This window comes from Pimephales promelas, chromosome 17, assembly GCF_988280905.1.
Source record: "Pimephales promelas chromosome 17, fPimPro1.hap1.1, whole genome shotgun sequence".
NCBI classification, from domain to species: domain Eukaryota; kingdom Metazoa; phylum Chordata; class Actinopteri; order Cypriniformes; family Leuciscidae; genus Pimephales; species Pimephales promelas.
The window spans coordinates 19,935,677-19,961,835 of NC_142785.1; the positions used below are offsets into that span (position 1 = coordinate 19,935,677).

The window sequence follows — 26,159 nt, forward strand, 5'->3', positions numbered from 1 at the left end:
AGCGTGCTTTACATGACAAACGATTTAGGAGTCTTTCAGCTTACACTCCTGATTATTACAGCACGACTGTTTCAGAGAAGCATTCCACTCTTCCAGATCCCACTAGCCACACTAATGGAGCAACGGCCTCGACTAACACATCACGGGCGTCTATAAAATCAACACTTTACTTCATCTTTTGTTAGTGGTATGGGTGAGAGAACAATTTGCATTCCTTCAGCATAAAGTCATCATAAAAGATCAGAGCTCATTGACAGAGTTTATAAAAACTTTTGCTCTCTCTTCAAATAATCACTTCTGTAGCCACATTCATAGCAGACTCGGATGCACAATGATGACAGCTCTGAGCCATGGAAAATCTGAGAGTTAGAAGTGAACAAATGAGACATCTCATAAAAATGAAGGCTGTATTTGATTGCACATCCTCTGTCCTTATCCCAACCAGACCCCTTTGTGGTACACGATTTGACCGAATCTGGAGCCAATTACGCATCTCACATTGATTTGACACCTCCGAGTTTAAAGATTCATATGCCACATTGAAATCAGGAGGTCTAGTTGACCGAGCAATGAAATGTAGATTTTTAGGAATTGAATATTATTTAAAAATGAACAAAATCTTAGCAATATATTTTTCTTTAAATCTCCAATCTGCAAGACAAAACTCATAAACTTAATGAGAAATGCTAAACAGAAAATCTGTGATAAATGTATGCGATTTCATGCATTCTAGCTTGTTTCCACTGTTAAAGAGTTGGATTCTCATGATAAACATGGCCAAAGTTTAAAAAAATAAAATAAGTTAGACTTATGACAGAGTATTTCTGAGCCAAATACACTCCTTCAGGATTCGTATTGTTTTCCAAGTTTTGGATATTGTTTTCGAGTATGGCCCTGACGTCATAAAGGGTGGAATTCCTTGAACGGGCACTTCTCCTGGAAGAGTGCGTGCACACATCAACCAGTGCGAGAGCAAGAGCACGAGCACCATCAACATGCTTCGTTCGGGTTAAGGAGGCCATCGGCAGCGCTGTCATTTTGTTTTTAGGCCACGAAATCAACAATGTCACCAAAGACGCGTGTTTTTGCAACAGAGTGTGTTTGTTTCCCTGCATTTCGGTGACAAAAAAAGTTTTATTTAAAAAAAAAAGGACAAGTTTGACGATGGATTTGCAGATTGTTTGAAACTGAAAGATGGAGCAGTCCCAGGTATAAAAGATCCCGGAATTGCAGGTGGTATGTAAAATCAAATGTCTGTTTTGTTGGTGCATATATAATAAACAACATGAACGTTTAATGATTTAAAAGTTATCCAGGGATAATGTGATGATGTATTGTGTCATATGTGTGTGACTCTTAGCTTCGCTTAAGGCTGTTTTCAGAAAGAAACGGTACAGATTATCGGTCAGATCTTTTATAAATCTGATAAAACTAAAGACTCTTTGGAGATATGAAGGATGCAATACTACTCTATTAGGTACTCATGATTAAAATGAGATTGGCATCATAACTTGTTCATAACTGTCATAATTTCTTTGAAAAATGTAATTTTTTTGCAGAGGATCTGTAGTTACATGCACATACTTAGCTACATTTTCCATGCTGATGGAACATTTCCAGATGGCTCCAGTTGTGGCGGCTAGTAACTGCTTGTTTTCAGCTTGGTTGAGCAACATGACCAGTGGCTTCAGTCCGCCGTACTGCCGCACCAGATCACGGGTATGTTTATCTTCTGCACACTAAAACAGGAATGAAGCCACACACATATAAAAAGCTTTAAGTGGTATCGAGATGTGCACTGTATTGTGACAGTCAAAGCCAGGACTAAATTAGTACGCCATTTAATTTTTACCTCAACCTCACCCCTTTATCCATTGCCAAAGAAAAGTGTAGTTGAGTGTGTATGGCCGTACCTTAAAGATAGCGCTGGCACAGTGCATTTGGAGCTCCTGGTTGTCACAGCTGAGGTTCTTCACCAGATCCTCAATCATGCCCTCAGTCTGTATAGCAATTCTGTAGCTCTTCTGCCAATTCAAACACGCAGAATGACTTTCTACGCTGAACACCTACTGTAAAAACCACTCTGCCTTGCCAAACAACACCGCGTACAGCAACATAGCGCTTATTTCATCCTAGGCTTTCTTGCTTCTGGCATTATAGTCATTCACATCTTTAAGCTGGTCCTTTAATAGAAAACAATCTTCCAGTCAAAACTAAAGTTTCATGAACAGTATGTTATTTTCAGCCATAAGTGTCCTTATGTAGTAGCTTTATATGAAGCGTTTGTAGCTTGCATTATTTTTCATAATACTTTTGTAAATGTAAATATACTTCATTGTATTTAGTAATATTTACAGTGCCATGACATATAAATAATAAATTCAAAATTCCACTATCATTCAAATGTCTTTTTTACCACAACAAGGCTGCATTTATTTGATAGCTACAAGCATAAACAGAAATATTGTAATATGTACAGTATATATATATATATATATATATATATATATATTGAAATATTATTACAATTACAATTTTAAATTACGGTTTTCTAATTTAATTTTAAAAATTTAAAAATGTAATTTATTCCTGTGATGGCAAAGCTGAACTTTTTAATCTAATATTCCGATTTGGTGCTCATTTCTTATTATATATTAATATTATTTCTTAATAAATATAATTTAATAATATTTAATATATTTCTTATTACCAATTTTGAAAACAGTTAATATTAATACAAGTTTACACTTAATATTTTTGTGGAAATGGTGATTTTGATATTGGGTTATTTCTAATATTAAACATTAAAACATAAGCTAAATATCATATTTCTAGTACCATAAATGTGGATGAGTACTCTGAAGTGACACCGATCAATTATTTATCTCTAGCTAGAGCTAGCAAGGCAGCACACACAGATACAAGATGTTTGTACAGTCTTTTTATTGTACAAACAACACTTGAAGCCGAAATGATCTATGAAAGTTCGGCATTTGTACCAATCAGAGCATTTCCACTGATTTTCACCTCTCAAATAACATTTCAATTCAATTCTATTCTATTCTATTCTAGCGCAAGAAATACGGCAAATGAATGGGAAAGACCACTGCATCTTGAGACAGGCCCTATTAAAATAACTATTTTAACTTGGCACAGCGCATTAAAAACATGACGCTGAGTGATTAACTCCCATCAAGCCAGTCTTAAAAAAATAGTTTGCATGCTTATAGTGATATCTATGGTAATCTGCAGACAGCACAAAAATGACTTTATCTTGAGAATTTTCTTGAGAAGATTTTCATGAATCCGGTCCCTGGATTTGGTGCAGCACATAAAACTAGTACTGTTTCTTTTTGTAATACCAATAAGGTATATTCAAAACATACCTATATTTTAAAACTGATTTGAAAAGTTTGAGCAAACCTCAGAAGCACACTCCTGCAATGTTCCCACCACAGGGATGAGCACGTTCTTCTGAGGTGATTTGAGCAGCCGAGCGAGCAGAGGGATACCCCCGGCCCGGCGGATGGCTTCCTTGTTCCAGGTGCTCTTGCTGCAGCTCCAGAGAGCCAGAGCCCCACAGCGCGCCAACTCCACATCCCTCTCCTGCTCCTTACTCAGAGACACACCATCAGGCACGCAATCCAACAACTCCACCTGCAAGAAACAACTTCAGTTTGTTGCCTCATTTTAAAGAACTGTGCTTGCAACCGATTTGTCACTCTGCCTCACATGATATCATGCTAACATTACATTTCTATGCCTTATGATGCTTTATACTGTTTTCATTTCACTCCAGTTGAGGTAGAAGAGTCGTGGCATGTTAAAACGAGTAGGAATTAGTGGGGTCATGGTGTATTTTATGACATCTGCAGTGCAGGATGTGGAATACAATATCCTGCCCTGAAGCTGCCAACATTCATCTAAACATTCATCATCAGCCAAAGATTGGCTGTTACTTAAGAGGGCTTGAAAATTCAGACTATGTCACACCAAAATCTACAAATGACCACATCCTTCAAAGAGTGAATTTCATGTTTCCCTGCTGTCAAGTCAGAAAGGCCACTTTAACACAGTATTACATGCGCGTGCTGTTCAGAGGTGGTCTGGGAGTTTAAATGTAACTAATCTATGATAGCTACACAGAGAACGTCCGAGTCTGGTCCCGAGTAAATATACAGAGCAGAGTAACACGTGAGCCCTAATCATACAGAGCGTCACTCTGTCAATAAACACACATGCCAGGATGAGGGGGAGAACGACATTCAATCTGTTTTTACCTGCATTATGCTCCCTTTGATGCTGGCATTGAAAATGATTGGGAGAAACAGGCTGAAAGAAAGAGTGAGTGGAGAAATAGAGGCTGGTATACACATGTCCTATTGCTTGTCCCTAAACATTCTCCATCCTTTTGTCTCTTTTCCTTGTGCGAGTTTTCTTAATCAACGCATAAGCACAGACTTCATGTTTCTCACCAGTCTCTTGATGCCACCATGCTGTCGGACTGTCCTGCGGGCCCGTCTGAACTTGGCCACGTTGGCGATGGTCTCTGCAGCAAGGCTTTTCAGCTCTTTGTCAGGGGAGTCCAGGATAGACACCATGGTCTGCAAACCGCCCAAATCAGCGATGGTCCGTCGAATCTGGGAGTTACAACTGATCTCCTTCAAAATCTTCAGAGAACCAATCTAACAGCAAGGGAGAGTAAAGTATCCATTATAAGAATAACTGCTTCATATACCTAATGCTGCATCATGGAGAAATGATTGCAATTTTTTAGTTTAAAACTTAATGGAATTTTTTGAAAGCTCCAACTTCTCTTTTACACTCAAGAGAAAAAAATGGCAGTGGCCTCAACACATATCTGTTTGATATGATTTTTTTTTATATATATATAATAGTAAGTGTTACCCTAATGCATGTTACATTTAACAATTAAATACTTTGTTAAAGAGTAATAATGTTGTAATTATGGTCATTTTGACAATATATAAATGCCAAAAATGCTCGCATCATCTCAGTATATTGTATTATCATGTTTGCAAATGAGGAAGTGGCAGAAAGTTGGGGTTAGAAAAAAAACTGTATTAAATAGAATACAAGTGACAGTTAAGATATTTATAACATTACAAAAGATTTATATTTAAAATAAATTCTTTTCTTTTAAACTTTCTATTCATCAAAGAATATATCCACAAAAATATTAGGCAGAACAACTACGAATTGTTACAAGATCAACAAATCAACCAAATCAGCATATTAGTATGATTTCTAAAGAAAGACACTGAAGACTGGAAAAATCAGCTTTGTCATTACAGGAATAAATTACATTCTGTGATGCTCCAGAATGTAACACGATGCATTTAGAACCAGGGTGTGTAAACCTTTTAAATTTTACTTATTTTATCTTCATATGTAAGCATGTGGAAATGAAAATGGAAACATGTAAGTATCTTCTGTAACTTCTGAAGGGCAGTACTAAATAAAAAAGGTCTTTAAAAATACAAGAAATGTACACATCTTTATCCTGATCAACAGTTTTCATGCATTATGTTTCCTTTCTGAAGCATCATTGAATGTTTTCACATTTTGTAATAGTTGTCCTCAGCGTGAAAAGAGGGTTCTCAAAATCATACTGTCAATCAAAGGGTTTAAATATGCAAAATATGCTGGAAAACCAAAGAATTTGCAGAACCTGGAGGATTTTTGGGCACATTGGGCAGTTTAACTGTTTAGGACAAGGGACTCCTGAACAACCATTAGGAAAAAGAAAAAAAAAAACTAAAAAAACAGCCATGGATCATTCAGGTAACTGTTAAATTATTTTGTCTATATGTACACACTATTTGAACTATATGTAAATATTTTTTGTGTAAAATGTCTTATTCAGGAGAGTATATTTATTTTATTATTTAATTTTTATACAACAGTTATTTTAATATAACAGCTATTTTAAATTTGTAATATATTTCACAATATTACTGATTTTACTATATTTTCAGTCAAATAAAAAAAATCTTACCATCCTCGCAGTAGTGTATGTTTAAAATAAATGAAATAAATGATACAAAATAAATAAACACTTCAGATAAACAGTCAAATGGTGACTTCTGACCTAATTAACTGAGTCTGGATGCACTTACTTTACATCTGGTCTCATCTGTGTCAAGCAGGTTGATGAGAACCTCCAGCCCCCCCACATCTCTGATAGCCAGCTGACACATCTCCTGGACCAGGTTAAAGTCTCTCAAAGAGCACAAAACAATCACTGTGGCAGTCTGATTAGCCCCCTGTTCACACACAAACACATGTGCAGAAATTACATTCGGTGCTCAATCAAACCCGCAGACAGATGATTAGAAACAGTTGTACAACAATCTTAAAAATGTACAACATCAATATATGTATGAAGACTGTTGTGCATGCCAACTTTTGCATCACATGCAGTAAAGGTCCTTGCGCACCGAGTCAGAACTTCACGTCCGAAATTTTAGCACCTTAAAAAATAAAAACAACATCATGTTTTGTCAATCACGCTTAAACACTGCCACCGAAACTTTCGTCCGTCATAAAAAAAAATAAATAAATAAAAATCGAATCGGGGTTTGATTTTCTGCGTTTTTCCGTATCCGTAGCAAGCATTTTGAATGTTGTTTTGACAGTTCAGACAGTCCACCCAATCACAAATACGAAAAAATGTATTGTACAGTGTGCAAAGACCTTAATTCTTCAAAAGCTTAATTTCTCCATGAACCCCTTTTTTCGACCCATGCATTTCACCCACACATCATTCCTTCAAGACTTATTTTGTTGAGCAAATGTTGTGTATAAGTGTCTGGTATTGTGACTATAAACAGGGGTGGGGAGAGATCCTTTGATACAGACTACTGCTGTGCTGCTGCCTGAAACCATAGACAATGACCTAAGTTAGCAATTAAAAGAAAACAAGCTTTGAAATGTTGGAGATGATAACGGATTGGCCTTAAAAAAAGCTCTGTTTTGACAGTTGCTATACACACACACACACACACACACACACACACACACACACACACACACACACACAGTGTTTTAGGCTGGTCGTTCCTCAAGAGGTTGCCTACGCAGTGAGTTCAACAAACTAAACATGTGGCATTTGTTGTGCCAGACTCCTTAACAGACACATCTTTCAGAGACAACTGTGGTTTTGATATGATTCAAGTCATGTCCTTTATCGGCTGAAATGAAATAACAGAAGGGTGAGTGACAGATAAATAAAGCAGGAGATCCAGCAAAAATACTACACTATTAATCATCTTTAATCAACAAATTATGGCTTCTTTAAAGATTTCTGTTTATTTAGGTCAAAACCACAGATCTAAGATCAGGTTTTCCCAAGAGAAAACACCAGAAACACCAGTTTTTCCCCCTACTTTCTTACGGAGCAGCTCTTATGAATTCAAACAAAGAGAAAGTTTTCTCTCCAAGACTGGCCGTGTGCTCAATGCAGTAGGTCTCAAAGTGGTATGTAAGCTGCTGTAATGCAGCTCATGCAACAGACCTTTGAAATGTGACACTCAAGTCTTCTGGAAATTGAACAAACACTTCTGTTTCTTTTTCATAAAATGAGCAAAAGATAAGATGCAGTGATTAGGCCTGCGTAGCACCCTCATTCACTAGACACAATGTGTGTCCAAATTCGCATATCTATTCTATGCCGTTTTGTAGTATAAAGTTGTCCCCAGTAGTCCCTTGTGAATAAGTTCACTTTAGCATAACTTAAAATCCATCCAATGCACACGGTATCCTTTAGCGTCAAATGAGATGCTTCGGTTATTGTAGGTTTAGGTATGGGGTAGGGTTACGGTTAGACCACTAGAAGGCGCCTTCTGGTCCATATATATCTGTGTCTCATTTGATGCTAAAGGGTGCCATGTGTGTTGGATGTCTACGCTTTGGCAAAATCATCGTATATGACACCTTGGGATGAGAATGGGCTCAATATACAGTACTTAAGTTCAAACTGAATGCAGTGTTTTCAGCAAATTAACTGCCGCCTGTTATTTATAATGAAATGAAAATGTGCTAGCTTACATTTATTTTAAATACAATTAGTTGAACTTTATAGGGTAGGCAAAGAGGCTAGCAATAGCGAGCTAACTTTGAAAGCATAAGATCCCACCCTCCCTTCATTTCGCATTCAAACCGAATTCAATGATTGGACGAATATTTTGTCGGTATATTAAAACCACTTCACTTAGTGATTGTTTAAGGTGTTAAGAGACATTTGACCAACATAACACAAAATGCAAAGTAGACCTTGGTAGAAAATGTTCTGGAAAAAGACTTAAGGAACATGAATGTGAGATGAGGAGCACATTAGATGAAAGAGAGGAAGCACATATACAGTAGCAGAACTAATAATGAGAAATGAATGTAGACTTGAAATAAAAGGGCGAGCAGATATGGAGAAAGTAATGAGAGCGATGAAGGAGATGGCAGAGAGAGTGATAAGAAGTGAGAAAAATAGAGAGAGGCGGAGACAGAAAGAAGTGAGAGTGAGAGAAAGAGGCACATGTGTTGTCCATATTATGAGGCTGGACTAAATCTGAACCAAAACTAGCAGTGAATTCACTGCACTTTCTGTCTTGCCACTCACTTCGTCTTCAAAGCATTCGATGGGTTAGCACTGAATCTTGTAAAAACACAAAGCTATATTTAGTACTGATACCAGGGAAAAAGAAATCCAATGTTCATATGCTTTCGTTTTCTAGCAGCTTTGGTCTCAACATGCTGTAGACATTCTTTACAAATCAGAAAACATCTAAAGGTCTTTTATTATGTCTCGATTCTAACGGGCCCTCTCTCAGTATGAAGAGAGATGTTCAGGACAGATCCACACACTGATAAAAGCTGTGAACAGGGATCACTGACAGGTTTATCATTTAATATCACTATACCTAGGTGTTTCTATACTTTACTATAGCAAATCTCTGCTCAGAGATAGTTTGTATCATCACAAGATGTAAACTATATTATCGCACAGCTCTATATACAAGTGATAGTTTAACCCTTTAAGACCGACGGGAGCGTCGGCGCTCCGGTTTGCGTGTGTCTGTTTAACAGCCTATAGAAACTGAAACCAAGTGGCTAGCTCAATCATTCTTTTTGCATACAAAACCAGAGATGTAAAATTGTCAGATCAAGCCTCCAACATGCGCATGTTGCGTTGTTTTCACCCTCTAATGAGTCTGTACAAAATGCGCAAAATGCGTTTCTCAAAAAAATCACAAAAATGCATTGCACGTCTTTGCACACATGATCTGTAGATCTGCGATTGATAGTAACGCCTTCCGATGGCGCATTGAGGTATCACGTTCGGTGCACATGGCAGATCAAGCCTCAACATGCTCATGTTGCGCGGTTTCCACCCTCTAATGAGTCTGTAATAATGCGCGTTTCCAAAAAAACACACAAAAATGCATTGCACGTCTTTGCACACATGTGCTATAGATCCGCAATTGGTAGTTGCGTCTTCCGATGACGGATCCATGGACTGATCACGACATCACTTCCTGTGCACTTTGACCCCAGCTTGTGTCGCATGTAGTGACGTCAGAAGCAGCGTCTTTTGGCCATGCGTTTGACTGAATATATAATAGGTTTGACTCGCACTTGACTCCCATCTGCTATATGTTCCTTCTTATCATTATTGTCTTTTTACCATTGCTTCATTCTATTATTTCTTTCTCGTTTATACACTCGCAAATACAAGCACATTCACACACACACACACGCACCCCCCCCCCCCCACACACACACACACGTGTGCGCATGCGCGCAACGTTATGTCAAAATGAAAGTACACGGACGCACCGAATTCCTTCTGCTCATCGCCTTTATTTATTTATTTTATATTTATTTTATTATTAATTGTTCTGACAGGGTCTATTTAATTTATATTCTAACCAATTCAATGTTTAATCAATGTTCAAAAGCAAAATGTTATCTGTTTGACCACAAATGTAATTGAATATTTTACATATGGCATTTTACTCCCCTTTTTTAAATGAGTGTATCTTAAAAACTAAGTGATGTAAACAGTTCAAATCAATTCTGTATAGTTTTAAACTGTTTTATGCACATTTTTCTCATTGACAAGTTTGAGGTTTACATTTACCATTTTTTTGTATTGAATAAAATATGGAGATTTTTTTTCAAAAAAATTGTTTTTCTTTTTGTTTATTGCATTTTTGAGATATTTATCTAGGTACTATTGATTTATTACAAACATAGCCTTCAAGTAGAGAAAGTAAGGATTGTTTTGATGTATGGCATGTGAAAATGCTCAAAAGAATGACAGCACAGCATGTAAAAATAGAAAGATATACTCTGGTGGAACTGTTCTATGGCAGGTCATAAAGGGTTAAGTTTTTCAATGTTTTTGAAACAGAATGATTTAGAAGGATCACGTGACACTGAAAACTGGAGTAATGGTTGCTGAAAATTCAACCCTCAGGAGATACTAAAAAAACACCACTAACATTAACGATGACCGACATGAAACTGTACCAAACAGGAAGTATTGATAGACAAGGTAACCATAGAAACTAATGAGAACTAACACAGAAACGACAGGATAAGTAAATGACATAGTGGTGACACATAATGAATGACATTTCAAAATACACTCACCTAAAGGATTATTAGAAACACCTGTTCAATTTCTCATTAATGCAATTATTAAATCAACCAATCACATGGCAGTTGCTTCAATGCAAAATTAAGGGTATGGGCCTGGTCAAGACAATCTCCTGAACTCCAAACTGAATGTCAGAATGAGAAAGAAAAGTGACCAGGACTCATCTCCACTACAAATAGGAAAAAGAGGCTGCAATTTGCAAGAGCTCACCAAAATTGGACAATTGAAGACTGGAAAAATGTTGCCTGATCTAATGAGTGTCGATTTCTGTTGAGACATTCAGATGGTAGAGTCAGAATTTGGCATAAACAGAATGAGAACATGAATCCATCATGCCTTGTTACCACTGTGCAGGCTGCTGGTGGTGGTGTAATGGTGTGGGGATGTTTTCTTGGAACACTTTATGCCTCTTAGAGCCAATTGGGCATTGTCCACAAATCTCCATCAACTGCAAGATGCTATCCTATCAAAATGGGCCAACATTTCTAAAGAATGCTTTCAGCACCTTGTTGAATCAATGCCACGTAGAATTAAGGCAGTTCTCAAGGAAAAAGGGGGTCAAACACAGTATTAGTATGGTGTTCCTAATAATCCTTTAGGTGAGTGTATATTAAAATAGAAAACAGTTATTTTTTTGGATTGTAAAAATGATTCACCATATTACTGTTTTTACTGTATTTTTGATCAAATAAATGCGGCCTTGGTGAGCATAAGAGACTTCTTTCAACATACAACTTTAACCACATACATACAGTATACTCACATAAAGCGATTTAAAGTCACAGTTCTGCAATAATAATTATGCAGAAAACAGTACAGCAAAAGAGTAGTGTCCAAAAGTCGTAATATTCAAAGATAAAAGTATTGTAAAATAAAGAAAACAAACAGGATGCGCTTTCTGTTGTCTATGTCACAAAAATGAACCGAAACTCCTTTGTGTATTTGACATTCATTATGTATATTTTGATTATTTTCTTTTGTAAATAAAATACAAATAATTAAAAAAAAAAAACATTATTTTAATCTCCTCGCATTTTTTTTTTTAAATATCCACCTTCATTAGCTGAGGGTCTTGTTTTACCTTCATATCATTGTGTAGTGAAAACTCTAGGCTACAAGATCCAGCTCTGCACCCATACTTAACTCACTACTTCAGACCTACTGTACATTTCCTCCATAAGCTTCAACATATAATATATATATATATATATATATATATATATATATATATATATATATATATATACGGTAAAATGTATTTAAGTGACTTAAAATTATTTTTCACTAAACACACAAACTTTTTCTCAAAAAGATTACAATACATACATAATACTCACATATGATTGTAGTTTGTGCTGAAGTGTGTAAACAGACTTTAACCATGGAAATGTTTTAAGTAACTAAAATAAGCTCAAATGTCAGGACATGTCAAAACATCTCCAAGGCCCAGAAAACACCTCAGACCTCAAAAGATTAAAACGTCAATTAGACAAATGTTGGTGAGAAAGCTTTACATTCATCTGTGATCAAGGCTAAAAATGCATTGTTTTCCACTTGTTGAAAACATTTGCCTTCAATTAATAGCCACATCTAGTGGCATTTAAAATAATTGAAGTGTCACAAAAATACAGAAAAAGCTGATAGATTGTAGTTCTGTTTCAGAGCAGGAAAGCAGGTCCCAAATGACAGCACAAGCTGTGTGTCACCATAAAAACCTATCCTGAGGAAAGAATACTTAAAACATTCAGCACAAAACAGGGCAGAATGAGCCAGCATTCATAAATCCTGCCCATTGCAGATGGAGCTCAGAAAATTAACAAATTCTCCTGAAGAGCAAAACACAGAAGCACAGAGACAGAGAATGAAATCAGAAAGGAAAAAGGAGGAAAAGACAAACAGAGAGGATGGATATATAAATAAAACTTAAGAATAAAACAAAGCTGTACTGATGCTCTAGAGAAAATTGAGAAGGCAGAAAGAAAAAGGAAAGAAAGTATCACAGTGAACGACAACAAAGAGGTATTAGGAAAAGAGAATGTGAATGTTCATTCTGGCACGAGTGTTGTGTATGATATACACATTAAAGTTAATTTATAGAGAAGCTGACAGAGGTCTGATCATTATCATTTATCCTCAATTAAGCAGCCAGCTCTCCAGAGCAAAATAAAGACAGCTGTATAAATGATTTACACAGAGAGGGCCATAGAGCCACAGAGCAGAGCCGCCTCGTCTAGATTTAAGAGCAAAGACATATCAGATTTAATGGACAGTATTAACTTGATGCAAAACAGCATATCTACAGCGTATTTACGAGCACCTTTACTTGCATGAGTATACACACACACAAACACTCAAACCAATTGTCTGAAAGCAGACAGATGGGTGTCTGCTGTAGATAATGTTATGCCATTCTTTATGTAAATTTCAGTTGCTGACTCTCATGGTTGAGGAGACCACTTCATTGAAAAACTGATTCATTCATCACACAACCGTTTCAAAGTCTTGGGTCAGAAAGATTTTTGAAAGAAAATAATACTTTTTAATATTAACATAATTAATATTTGAATATGATTTTTTTTTTTTACTCGGCAAGAAAGCATTGATTTGAACAAATGTGAATTTGATGAAATAATCCTGAAAAGAAATGTAAAGAATATGTGCTTAAAGAAAATATTAAGCAGCACAACTGTTTTCAGCATTGATAATAATAAGAAATGTTTCTTGAGCCCCAAATCAGCGGAATATCGGAATGATTTCTGAAGGATCATGTGACAATGAAGACTAGAGTAAGGACTACTGAAAATTCAGCTTTGACCATTCACATGAACATTTTAAAATATTACAATTTAAAACCGTTATTAAAAACCGTAACCGTTTAAATTGTAATAATATTTCACAATATTACTGTTTTTGATCAAATAAATACAGCCTTGGTAGGAAACCTCTTTCAAAAAATATCCTTACCAACTTTAAGCTTTTAAACAGTAGTGTATGTTACATTGGCCGTAATAGAGGTAAAGAGGGAATAATGGATCGGCCGTCACATTTGAGTGTGCCTTTTTTTAAAAATCCAAAGTTTATTCATTTCTGTATGGCTAAAGTAAGTCAGAAAATTCACAAAAGCAATCTGTTTGGCATCCCTGCATCATACAGGACTGAGATGAGGAGTAGCCTACCAGCAGCTTGATCTGAAACACTTGAATTTTGAACTCACTTTGTCCAGTAGATGGAGCAAGACCTCATAATGGGCATGTGAGATAAGATGTGAACATTACTCTGGTTGCAAAAAACAACTGTTCTATTCTGACTGGAATACTTCTGCCACAATGCAAATGAAAAACTGTAGCTATAAATGTATTCCATGCTGAGGATCATTTTAAAACATCTAAAGCCTTTTATTTGTGCACATTATTATTCTGAAAGATTATTTCTCAATTTTGTATTCTGTGAGAAACACTATGTAAGTGAGGCATTAGCCGCTGCAGTGAGGGAGATCCAGATTCAGGCGCAGACAATCAACAACCTTTAAGTTAAAATGACTCACTAAAACAAAGTTTAGTTAATCGCATTGAAAAAATTGCACACATTTCTTCAATGTATAAGAGCACTAGTATTTCACTTACTTGCAAGCGATTAACAAGGAGCAGAATTGGGTAATTGGAAGAAGGCAGAGTGTGAGTAAATGCTTCTATGCAACTTTGTTTGGCTGCCATGTTTCTCTAATTCAAGCTAATGAGACATTTGGGCTGAATCTGGTGAGACAAACAGCCTGTGGCCACCTCCTCTACACACTGACGCAGTTACAAAGTGCATCTGTGAATGTGTGAACGTGCAGTTATACTCAACGCTCGTTCTTTGACCCATCCAGGCAATAACTGAATGGAGTTTGGTGTGTGTAATATGTTTTGCGGTCTAAAGACATGCACAATTTATTAATATAGCACTAACACATCATGAAAGGATGCAGTCACTGGTGCAAACTGCCCTCCGTACATGTGTACAGAAAGGCAAACATGAAGACATGTAAATGTACAGTTCAGGTAATGTAGACTGCAAAAATATCCCTAGATAAACAGCCATTAAACACAAGTCCGATCATTCATGCATCACCTTATAGAAGCGTAATCTCCCAGAAATACAAACGCATGTCTATACCCTGGAAAAGAGCAGAAGAAAAGACAGAGGGTTGGAGAAAAACTGAACCTTCACTCCAAAAATAAAACAGATATTTAGTTTGGCACAGACTGTGTTTCGGCTTCTGATGGTAATGACATTATAAGAGCGCTACTGGACAAACCCTCATAAATAAGAACTGTGGTTTCCAGACAGATAGAATGCTGGGAAGGGCACGTTACAAACACATCCTGTCTAGAGTTGAAAACAGCACTGTAACAAACGCATCCCCAAACACCTCACACAAATCAGAAAAAAAAACCCAAAAAAACGAACTTTACAAATCTACTTTCCAAACGCTTTCCAAAATCAAACAGGATTTTGTTATCAAATGCTTTTTTTCCTGACGTCTGGTAGAGGATGAGCACCTCCCATAGGGAAAATCACATTTGTTATCCTGTTTTACACTGGGCTAAAAATATCTACCTATGGCTGAACTTTACTTGAATGTTTTTCTTTACATGATTTATTGCTCACTACACTTAAGATCATCTTTTTAAAATTGTGTACATACTGTGTCCTCTGGTGTTTAACATCAGTGCCCTTTTAATCTACAGTAGGCCTATGCCTTCTATAAATTATTTACTATAGGCTATTATAAAAGGAGATAATACGACTTTGAATTACTTTTCATTTTATTCTCATGTTAATGTGAGATCAATTTTGAAATGTAGTCCTTTGTAAACCGGTTTTAATGTATTGACTAGGGATGTCGCAATATACTATATGTCTTAATTATAACAATGTTTTAGAAAATTAAATACTGAAATCATGTTCATATTACATATGATAATATTGTAAATAATCCAGCATCAGTAACCGATTGACACTCCAACAAAGTAGGTGGCACCTACGCTGTAGCCAACTGTCATAAAAATGGAAAATGAAGATAATTTCAGCACAGTTGCTGTGTCCAAAATCACCCCTTACACTCATTCACTATCCCCACATAAGTCCACTAATATAGTTCACTTGAAGGAGTAAATAAAAACGAGAAATACTGAGTGTGCCAAAAGGGCTACAACTTTCGCACAGTTTGTTCTTGCTAATTTTTTGAAACTTTGCAAAACAAGCAGCTCAGTAGTAAGATAACTCTGTCATGGAAACTATGTATGAATTATTAATTATAATTATACAATTTGATAATCCATTAAAATTTAATTTATACCTATATATATATATATATATATATAAGGCTGTACCCACATCGGACCAGCTGTTAGGAAAACGGATGGATGGAGGGTTCAGCTACAGGTGTGGGAATTCATTTGGCATGCGAATCTCAGTGCATTATGGGTATTCTCTAGCCATTGAGCGTACATCGGTTGTACACATTATTGTGGTGTATTGTGGGATTTAATGAGTCGACTATAGTTTCGGAGATCACTACAAGTTGTTGTTTTCTCATTAGTGCCCTATCTAAAGGTATAGGGGCGATATCAGACACAGCCAGTGTTTAACTACTAGGACAGTACCGAATCTTTTAGGAGGAGATGAAAGCAAGACACTCTACTCACACCAGAAAAAAAGCCATGGGAAAGTTGTGAACGGTAGTGAAGCAATGCAACTGATGCTGGTAGGTCATGTGACAGGGACAATATATCAGAAAAACAGAACAAAATCTCTGAATTTATTTCATAATACCCATAGTCATGGTATATAGAGTCATGGTATATTTTTTAATGGACACAAAAGTAAATCTCAAATCAAATGTGCCTACTGGACAGAATGCCATTTTGGACAGATTAGGGGTATTTGAACAGTTACACTTCGTCTCCTTAGACTCACATTTTTAGTGAGATTCCTTTTTTTGTGAAAAAAAAAAAGAATTAAAAAGTTAATGATTAATGTGACTGATTTTTAATACTAATTTGTTATAAAAAAAATGATGCAATTATAGTATTTTTATAATTAATTATTTTGCCCATGATAATTGAGATCATGACAGCCCTGGAATTGATGCATGTTGGTGTGTGCATTTATACAAGCAAATGGATTTTATTACCTTTAAGTATTTGACTAGTTTCTGGATCTGCCAGTATTCGGAGGGCAGGTCGGTGGCGGCCTCGGCACGTCTTTCAGGCTGTTCCTCATCTTCCTCATCCTCTGATGAACTCTCGCTGAAGTCATCAGCTCCTGGGGTTTTACTGTGCACACACACACACACGCACCTATTAGACATATTAATATTCAAGCTGGCCAACAATTTTATGTCTCTCAGTCAGACACAAACTGTGAGAAGTACTCTCCCACAGAATTTTCTCAGGATAGAAATGAGAACTATCCATACATAAGAGGACATTATAGAAAAAGTGCTTTGTCTAATAAATAGAGCTTAATACATCAAATCGGTGGAGAGTCGGAGCAGGTGCAAGCCAAACCACACAGTCCAATCTCTCAAAGCTCTGGTAAAATCTCTCTGAATACAATGTGGAATGAATTATTGCTCTCTGAAAGGCCTCATGCTCAAACCCTTGGACAAAACGGCCATCAAACTCAGGGGTGCATTTGAAGTGTCATCTTAAGCCATGGCATCAAATTAAACGGCAGGGGAAGGAGAGAACAGAGCAACAGAGAGAGAGGAAGACTGGAGTGGTCATCAGTGCATTTCTGAACTCTTTCATCGCGAGCTTATACACACACGCACAAACGCAGATGGCCGTTAAAACAGATCAGGCTACTGAAATGAATGTATCATGAAACGAGTCATGAAACTCGGTACACAAGGAGAAGAGGCCAGAGGGACTCAGATATGTTTTCCAGGGGATAACTGCATTGTCGAACTGCAGTGTACTCCTCCCTTTTGGAGCTAGTCAGATTACTTGAAGTGTAGAATGTGTTTTACAGTGTGATATACATTATTTTAATTTTGTGCTTGTGTACCATGAACACATCCAAATGTTCTTCAGAATGCTACACTGTTTTTTTGTGTGCATCACTGGTTTAAAAAGGCAGGAAAAAGAGAAGCTGCAGCTACACCCGAAGCTCCTTACAGGCAGGACTGTGTACTCTGGCAGTGGATGTTATGGGGACAGCTGGAGTTTTCGCTCACCATCGCCAAACAGACAGAGAGGAGTCAGAAGAAAGAACAGGGTTATCAGTGGCTCAGGCACAGGCCGGTTATTACAAACCGCTACTCCCAGTAGCACCAGAGGACCGTTCCGTGTTCACTCCAACCTGAACGACTGCTTCATCCATGCTTTATTAAAGGCTATAAAATGAATACTTATCCACAGCTGAAATAATTCACCCTGAAAGTGAGCCTTTATTTCCAATTGAGTGATTGGATATGTTTTTGTTTTTTTTTAAGTTTGGCCAGGAGTATAAAGCGATATTCAATTATGCGTGTTCCTGGGAGAGGGCTTTTCAGATCCCATTGCAATGGTTAGGTTTTTACCTCAGAGGAAATACCACACGTACAGTGAAAAAGCTATTTCTGTGGACTGAGATTGTGGCATACATTTTTTGAGAAGACTGGCAGCCTGGCAGAGACGATCCAGAAAAATTTGCTTTTTTTTTGTTCTCTGATGCGGGTGACTTTGTGCCGTATTCCAAGATCCTCTTGCTTTCTCTGCTCTTTCTGGCCTTCTCTTCTGCCTCACTGGAAAACAACAACAATCAGACACTTAGGCCTATTAACACGTTTATACACTTTAAAGCCATGAAATCAAAATTATTTTATTTCTATGGAATATTGCAGTGTTTATTATTAAAAATGAAATAAATCCTAGATGGACAAAATCAAGTCCCACCCTACATTCTTTTCTAGTTTGAGAAGTTGATATACATGAAATTAGGGGGGGGGGGATCACAATTATGTCGACTTTCTTTGTTTTTGAGGCACAAAGTCCAAAAAAGTTCATATTAAATTCACATTATGAGGTTACATAACGTATTTTATGCTTTTTTATGTCTCTATCTCTACTCTTAATATATATATATATATATATATACAGTATATATATATATATATATATATATATATATATATATATATATATATATATACATATATACATACAGTACATACATATATACAATATACACAAGTATTACAATAGGTATCTTTGTTACTTTTCCTTGACCCTTATTTATTTATTTTTTTCTATTTGTTTTATCTCCCATCATGTAATAATATGTTTCAGTCTACTGTAGTCTTTCAAGTATTGTGACGTCTTCCAGGGAAACCTTAGATCATCTGAATACAAATTTGGTTCTTTTGCTGCAAAAGGCAGAAAACTGAAGTACATTTTTCTCCAAAACAAAAGATTGTTGTTTTGAAAATCATAGATGACCGCTCAAATGAGGTTTACTAGTAACAAGTGTTGAAACAGCCAAAGAGGCTGTTTTGTTTGATTGCTAGATCAGTGGTTCCCAACCTTTTTTTTCCAGGGAACCCTTATTTTAACATTCAAAATACTTAATTTCATCAGCACTTTGTTGTAAAAGTTGTAATTAAAATCTCTTACTTCTTTCCACCATTATTTCAAACAAAACAAAACCATTTCATCCCTAAACCCCCAAACTAGAGTGAGCTTGTCGACCCCTCGTAAAATTTTAGCAACCCCCAGTTAGGGAAACACTGTGCTAGATCAATCCAAGGGGGAGAATATGTCTGAGCGATCAACTCTGGCTTTATCAGCTGACTGCCACTATGAATAGCGATCAATATCCCAGTTTGACTTCAAAAATTAACACTCACAGGAGAAGAGCCACAAATATGATAACCAACTCTTGAAGTCTGAATGACTACTGAACTTTGCATTTGTACAGTACATAGACAAGCCACATGCACTTCAGCAAACATCAGCTAGACCAGATTCAGTGACCAGTGAGGTTTATGCTGAGATGGCTTTTTTTAGGTATCTTCAGAAGACATCCATTGGTGTTTGGAATTATCACTTACTCAAATGGGGACGTCAGGCCAAGGTTCTTCCATTTCAAAGATGGTTCTAATTTCTTCTTCCTAGAGCCCGGCTTGTTCCGCACAAGCTGATGTCTCGCCTTCTCAGGCACATTCTTTTCCTCATGGTCGTAAGACTTCAGGGTTTGGCCTGTTTCCTCTGCATCAACCGTTTCCACATGTAGAATCTTTTTAGTGGATGGTACATCTTGAATGGCAAAGTCCTGTATAAGAGAATGAATAAAAATGAAACAAGCTAGTAAGGAAAAGAACCTCTGCAACAAAAATAGAGACTTAGGGAATTAAGAGAGTTCTTTTTCTTAAGGATTTTTTGGTCAAAAAAGTTCTTTATGAAAGCACTCTTAGCTTAGCAAAACATATTTTCCATTCTGCATCTGACATATTGTCTCTTTATTGGGGAGGCACATCACACAGTCATCTTTGAGCTAGCGCAGCCTTCTTATTCTAAGAAAGAGACGTATAAAAACTAAATCCCACTTATGAATTTGTATCCCTGAACATTTATATAATACAGCCTTTCTCCACAGTTCACTGCCAGAAAAACAATCCTGCCTTTGAGTTATGAGAATAAATGACAAAATAGAAACACATTTCCAAAGTTTCTTATGTTAATTGCCTATACAATATGAGAAGTTTATTATTTCTGTATATTCTTGAACTGCAGGCTCGCAGTTTGGCACACATTAAGTGAAGCCTTTGTGGCAAAGTAATTCAACAATGATTTTCTGAAATTGTGTAGGACTCTTTCTTTCTCTCTGTCCTACTTCTTTATTTCTTATGTGAGAAGCTCAACAGGAGACATATGAATGGTTAAGAGGCAGGTAAAATCCACAGGCACCTGCTACCTTTATTGGTTCCAACGTTTAGAGAGATGTACAGAGCAGGAGTCAGAAACAGAAATGGTGAGAGGAAAAGAGAAGAGTATGAGCGAGGAAGAGTTCAGAAAGAGTACACAAGGGAAAAAGCTTTTAATATGGTACAAGAGCTTACTGTGGATCCAGCTGGGCTAAGCATACTTTGTGCCTTTCATGAGCTTGTTTGGCCGAAAGAAGGCCAAAGTTAAGAACAGCCAATGTTATATCCATTTCCTCACACCACTCCACCCACCTTTAATTTTATAATTGAAGTAATAAACCCTGTCCAAGAACAAGTAGGGAGAGTTAACTCTTCAGTATGGCACCCTAAACAGAGGCCTGAATATAAAGTAAGAGAAAACCTCAAACTACTGCAACATCCAAATATGAAGATGACAAGGAAAGAAATTTGCAAGACAAAAGAGGTCTATTCCAAACTGTCACAGTGTTTGTGTACCCTGGGTAACCAGTAGAGATCCTCTTCCCACACGGTGTCCTACACTTACTACATTTCCCATCACCCTGTTCTGTTACTCATTGTTCATTGCACACAGCTGTTTCCCGTCTGTGTATATATACCCTGTTTCAGTGTTTGTCACAGAGTCCTTGTTTATGTTCAACACACTTTCGTTACTTGTGTCTGCCTGGTTCTTGTTTTGTTGCATTTCGGATTGCCCTTATGGATTATTGACCTTTGCCTGGACTGGTTGTGAGTACGGATTACCCTAAAAAATGATCTTGGATCTATCATTTCCCGTGTGTGTATCGTGACAAACCATATTGTGCTGACTACTATAAATGAGACTCACAATTGATTTCAAAATAGGCAACATGAGAGGAATTATGCAATACTATAAAAGCACACATACACAAATGATTCTGCTTTACGTAATACAATACATAAATGTATACAATTTTAATATAATAATATTTCACTACCATTCAAAAGGTAGGATTTTAAATTTGTTTGAAAGAAGTCTCTTATAAGACCAAGGCTGCATTTATTCGATCAAAAATACAGAAATATTATTGCCATTTAAAATAACTATTTTCTATGTTAATGCATTTTTAAAATAGAATTTATTCCTGTAATTCAAAGCTGAATTTTCCTTCAGACAACTTTCAAATATGCTGATTTGGTGCTCAAGAAACATTTGATCAATTTAATCCATCCGTGCTGAATACAATTATAAAATAGACTTACTGAATTGACAGTGTATTTATATCAGTATTCCTTACTATCACCAGCTTACTAGATTTTTGGAACAGAGTGACAGTCTTCTTATCCCAGTCTGACAAAGCAACATATTTTCCCTTCCCTTATGAGCGTCACCTTCTGCTCAGCCCTGTGCATGTTTGATTAAAAGTGTCTGATCTAATTCATGTACTGTATGAAAACGCATCGGTAACTTATGCAGCTGATATGTTCGGAGTTTAGGCCAGTTGGATTTGGCTAAGAGCTGGTGTGCGCTGAGGATTTCTTGGCTGAATAATCACGGTCCGGTGGTTGACTGATGGCTGAAGGACCAGAGCGTGTCTGAGACTTATTACAGAAAACTCAGGCCGCAATCCAGAGCCTATTCTCTGCTGAACTTTTCACTCTACAAGAGTACCATAGTGCAGCTAAAAGAATAATCTTCTCTCAAATCAACATGCACCCTAACGTAACGGGTTCGTTTCAGGTGGATAAACGTCTATTTGTAGAAGGTGATGAGTGTATTGAGTAAAAAGGAGAACTCTCACATGTAGGCTTGAAGAAATGTGTTTGGAACACACGTTTGGAGATAGAAATGGTAAGACAGACACAGAAAAGCAAACTGATGAAATCTAGAAAACAAGGAACCAATGTAAAATATGGAGAACAAAGAGGGGTTTGATTTGTGTCTAAGCAGACTACTTTTATGGCCCTCACTTTACGGCCTCTGTCCATCACCCATCAGCTGCTAGCGCTCACGGTTGAGCTCCCGCCTGCTTGCGTAATAAAACATGAAAGTCTGGTGGGCATTTTTACACACAAACGCTTGCACGCTGAACCGCCTGCCTGGCATCATCGCTTCAAAGAATAATAAAGTCTTTCTCCTCACTGCCACCAATAATCGAACTCAACCTGCTAGCACATGTCCAGCCTTGTTCAAAAACAAAACACTAAAACCGCACTGAGAATATCCACCTCATTCCTTTTCTTCAGCAATACATATTGTTTCAAAGCAGCTTTTCAGAAAATAGTGCCTTAATACCCCCACTGAACAAGCCAAAGGCAACATGGCAAGGAAAAATCATTGTAGAAAAAAAAATCACACCAGAAGTGCAACATCTGTTCAGTAGGTTAACAGTAGGCGCTTTCAATCAGGTCTTAAATTTGAAGTGGCATTTCCTGTCTCGATAAGAATGGTATTATCCCCAAAAACAATATTCTTACACTTTTCAGCAATATCAATTATGACAATCACTATAATGTACCAAATAAACAGCCTAAAGTGATTTACACAAGTAGGACGTGTTCCCGTATCAACATCCTTTGTTGTTCCTGAAACAACATTCTCATTAATCAGTCACTGCCTTTTGCTTTTAGAGTGTTAGGGCTTTGATTGGTCGATATGGATGTTGTTCTAGGACCTACAAAGGATGTTGATCCAGGGACATGTGTAAATGACATTGTGTCAAATATACAAGTACAGCATATAGCTCTACTTAAGCTCATCCAGTTTTTCTCAGAGCTTTAGAATGATAGCACACTTAAACCGAACATTTATCAGAGGCGAGAGTTATGGAAGGTGAGCAGAGCTACTGAGCACAGACTCATGGGAACTGTTCCTCAAGTGAGGTAGATGAAGCCTGTCCTGGACACGACAGAGTTTAACTTGGACATCTCTGCTGAGAGTAAAGTTAAAATTTTGCAGCAGGCTTATTCTGTGTCTGAAAACTGGCTCTGAATGCACATTGAATAGATGAAAGGAACATTTTATACTTTCTGTCCTCAAGGTAACTGACGGGAACACCAGACAGAGGTTTTTACACCGGCAGAGTAGCACTAGACAATAACCATTACTATATGGTACAGCAGTAATCTTTCTGTCTGCCTTCATTTTCCATCTGCAAACTATATCGGCGAGAGATAACATCACCATCATTTAGCAACGAACATAAAGAGAAATCTGTCTCGATGATGAAGTTTCCGTTTATATTGCTCAAGGACAGAATTATGTTGGTTATAAAACCGCCAATGGTCGGCATAAAACATTAGTGTGGATCTGAAGACTTTGTTTTAAGAAAAGAAAAGTACAAGTTGGAGGAAACCTTTTGTCTGCATCAACAAAAAAGGCATTTACTGTGCTCTGCTACTGATGAAGCTGAAGACAAATCTGAACAATATTGAGCCAGCCAAAATCGCTTTTAAAAAAAAGGAAAGGAAAATGGTAATTTCTTAAAGATGTTGTATATTTAAAAATTAATTTAGATATAATTCTTGTCTGTAAAATCTCATGTAGAAAGGACTAAATATTTGGTGCTGTAGAACAAAACATTTTTCCAACAAATACACACTGTCACTGATGAGAAATAGGATATCATTTCTCAAACAATAAACGCTCTTTACCACATCTTGAGACCATTATCGGAGACCCAATTTGTTAATTTATCTTTTACTTTATTCAGAGAGGTCTGACTAACTGGCCTGTTCTCACATTCTTTCACACTGTGGTGATGTGAAAAATAGCACAGTGACAGAGGAGAGAACTCCCTCTCTCTCTTTATCTCTCTCTCTCTCGCTTTAAGGTAGATACTCTTAATCTGTCTCTCTCTTGGGTATTGTGACAAGCAGACACTTTACGCATTGAGAGAAGTGTAGACATTAGCTTGTCCCCTCTTTCCCTTTGCTCTCTTCTCCTCAGCTGTGATTAATCTTAGGCTGAGGAGTGAGCAGGAATACACTGCTGCCAGTTGAAGGACAGATGTGTTGTTTTTGTGTCTATGTTTCTAAGTATTGGCCTCTTCCCCTGAGTCTGTTTAGCAAATATTTGAAACTTAAAAAGAATAACTAAATGGGTAATCTACATGGTTAATGCGTGTTCTTTTTTCTACTTTTTAAAGAAAATCACGTGATAAATTATTATTATTTTACACTTATGCCTTTATTAGCAAATGCTGGAGAAACAAGAATCAATGAGAGAGGAGATAACGGAAGATAATTGTCTAGTGCTCCATGCATGTGCCGGAGCATTGCACACATCTATGGCTTAGACAATTTTTTCTTAAATTAATGTATGTGATTATCTAAATGTACACTGCTGTTCAAAAGTTTTTGAACGGAATCTCTTATCAAGAACAATAACTATAAAGATAAGTATGATAACTACTGTATATAAGTGTCCACACCAATGCACAAAATTATTCTATTTATTCTAAGCACACAATGCAGTTTTGTTGACTGTTGCTTTAAATGCTCAAACTCTTTAAACCAGGATCGATTCTGATTCGATTGATTCTGAATGTTTTCATCGTTCAATAGCTGGAAAAATTAGTTCTGAAAAAGATTCCAAACGATATTGTTTCTCTTGGCTGTTATTGTCCTTGGTGTGAACAGGCCTTTGTGTTCACCAATGCTGCATTTATTTGAAAAAATAAATAAATAAATAAATAAATAAATAAATAAATAAATAAAAACGGTACTGTAAAATAATATTATACCATGGTCTGGGTGAATACTCGATTCTGATTGGCTGCAGGGTGTCCGTTAAAAAGTGATAGAGGACACCTAGTAAAGTAGTTCTGGTGAAACTGCCTGTTTACCATTCGAAATTAATAAATAAATGCGCTGCCTACAACGGCTGTGAGTAACCATAGCAACAGGCAGTCACATGCTAACGTTCTATCTAATCATCTAACGTTATGATATTATAGCCTAATACAACAATGAGCGACTTCGTGCTATTTCTTTTAACATTTATGGAGAATATGGCAACTTTGACGACTGGTATGCTGCTGAAGAAAGAAAAAATGTAAATAAAACGGAGGAAATTACACCGCTGCTGCGCTGCTCCATTGAACTCTATTGGTAACGACGTAACTTGCGACCATAGTTGGATAACACGATGCTTTCGGGAAACGCACCCCTGAATGAGACCCTGCGGGAGTTTTACGCAGCTGTCCAGACAACCAAGGCAGGAGAAGGCTGAACGTTACAGCGTTTCAAGCCTAAGGAGCCTGAGGCAAATGACCCTCTCTTTGATCTGATTAATTTTTGCCCTCTATAACGTTAAGCGCAAATCGCTGGAGCTCAGAGCTAATTGTTTTTTTTATTGTTGTTTGATTAATTGTTTTATGTGTAATAAAAAAAAAAACTATGCCTACCTTTGTGTTTCATGAAAAAAAAATGCATTTGTGAACCTGAAGGGATACGAGCTAAGCGGACTATAAATATCTCCGGTTGCTAGATAAACAGTCAGTCAAGTTATTATTTGTAAAAACTAGATTTAGCCTAATTAAAATATAAACTAATGTTTTATTTGGCAAGTGACCATGGTATAAGCGG

General features: G+C 36.9%; 1 protein-coding gene across 2 annotated transcripts in view; it reads right to left on the bottom strand.

The window, feature by feature from the left end:
* Positions 1–26,159, bottom strand: part of odad2 (outer dynein arm docking complex subunit 2) — a 67,686-nt gene that overhangs the window by 27,972 nt on the left and 13,555 nt on the right. For both annotated transcript variants that reach the window (XM_089122097.1, XM_039661443.2), the window contains exons 8-15: positions 19,758–19,978; positions 18,312–18,452; positions 16,857–16,998; positions 6,141–6,287; positions 4,476–4,685; positions 3,424–3,657; positions 1,914–2,024; positions 1,585–1,739 (exon numbers count right to left, since the gene is read on the bottom strand). In XM_089122097.1, the coding sequence (XP_088978223.1) occupies positions 1,585–1,739; positions 1,914–2,024; positions 3,424–3,657; positions 4,476–4,685; positions 6,141–6,287; positions 16,857–16,998; positions 18,312–18,452; positions 19,758–19,978 (1,361 nt within the window). The remainder of the gene's footprint in view (positions 1–1,584; positions 1,740–1,913; positions 2,025–3,423; positions 3,658–4,475; positions 4,686–6,140; positions 6,288–16,856; positions 16,999–18,311; positions 18,453–19,757; positions 19,979–26,159) is intronic.